At 36.7% G+C, this 675-nt stretch overlaps 1 protein-coding gene across 1 annotated transcript in view; it reads right to left on the minus strand.

Annotated features, from left to right (window-relative positions):
• LOC119581786 (deoxyribodipyrimidine photo-lyase-like) overlaps positions 1-675 on the minus strand; it is a 10206-nt gene that overhangs the window by 448 nt on the left and 9083 nt on the right. The window contains exon 11 of the mRNA XM_037929915.1: positions 1-336. This exon is cut by the window's left edge and continues 448 nt beyond it. Within this exon, the coding sequence (XP_037785843.1) occupies positions 170-336 (167 nt within the window). The 3' untranslated portion in view covers positions 1-169. The remainder of the gene's footprint in view (positions 337-675) is intronic.

Consider the following 675-nt stretch of genomic DNA (forward strand, 5'->3'; position numbering starts at 1 on the left):
AAGAAATTTAAGTAATTCTCTAATCAATGACATTTAGAACATCTATTGACAAGTATACTGCCATCTACCTCTACTCTTACAATAACAGAGTTCCTTTCACATATAAAGAACAGTCTTAGGTAGCTGATGTGAACACAAGTGGTACGAGTCACTGCATGCTGTCTTTTCTTCAGACTGCTGGAATGTACTTGTGTTTTTTTCCACCATACCGCGCAACATAGGCATCGATCTTGAACTTTCTCTTGCAGCCATCATAATTCATGTAACGGATCTTTCCAAACACCTGTCTCTCTCCCCAGCCCTGGTCATGGATGCCACATATAGACCACATGCAACCTGCAAGTAAATAAGGGTGAACAAGTAAAACTACTGTACAGAACATCTAAGTACATGAACTGGAAAACCTAATGAAAGTCTGAAATAAATGTATTTTTCTTAGAAGACAGGTATTACTTAAAGATTACTGTTTGTTAGCTGTAACTTTCATTATGCTGCATGAACATTCAAATGACATAATCTGCCAAGCATGAAGTAAATGGGTATTCTAGAACTGCTTAATGCTTTGGGCATACAACCCATAAGCCTTTAAACTTTACCTTTAGCCTAAATAATGAAAAACACTACCATAAGGCACCAATGCATTTTTTTCTCTTCACTCACTGACAACCATAATTT

Source organism: Penaeus monodon, chromosome 15 (assembly GCF_015228065.2).
Source record: "Penaeus monodon isolate SGIC_2016 chromosome 15, NSTDA_Pmon_1, whole genome shotgun sequence".
Taxonomy (NCBI): domain Eukaryota; kingdom Metazoa; phylum Arthropoda; class Malacostraca; order Decapoda; family Penaeidae; genus Penaeus; species Penaeus monodon.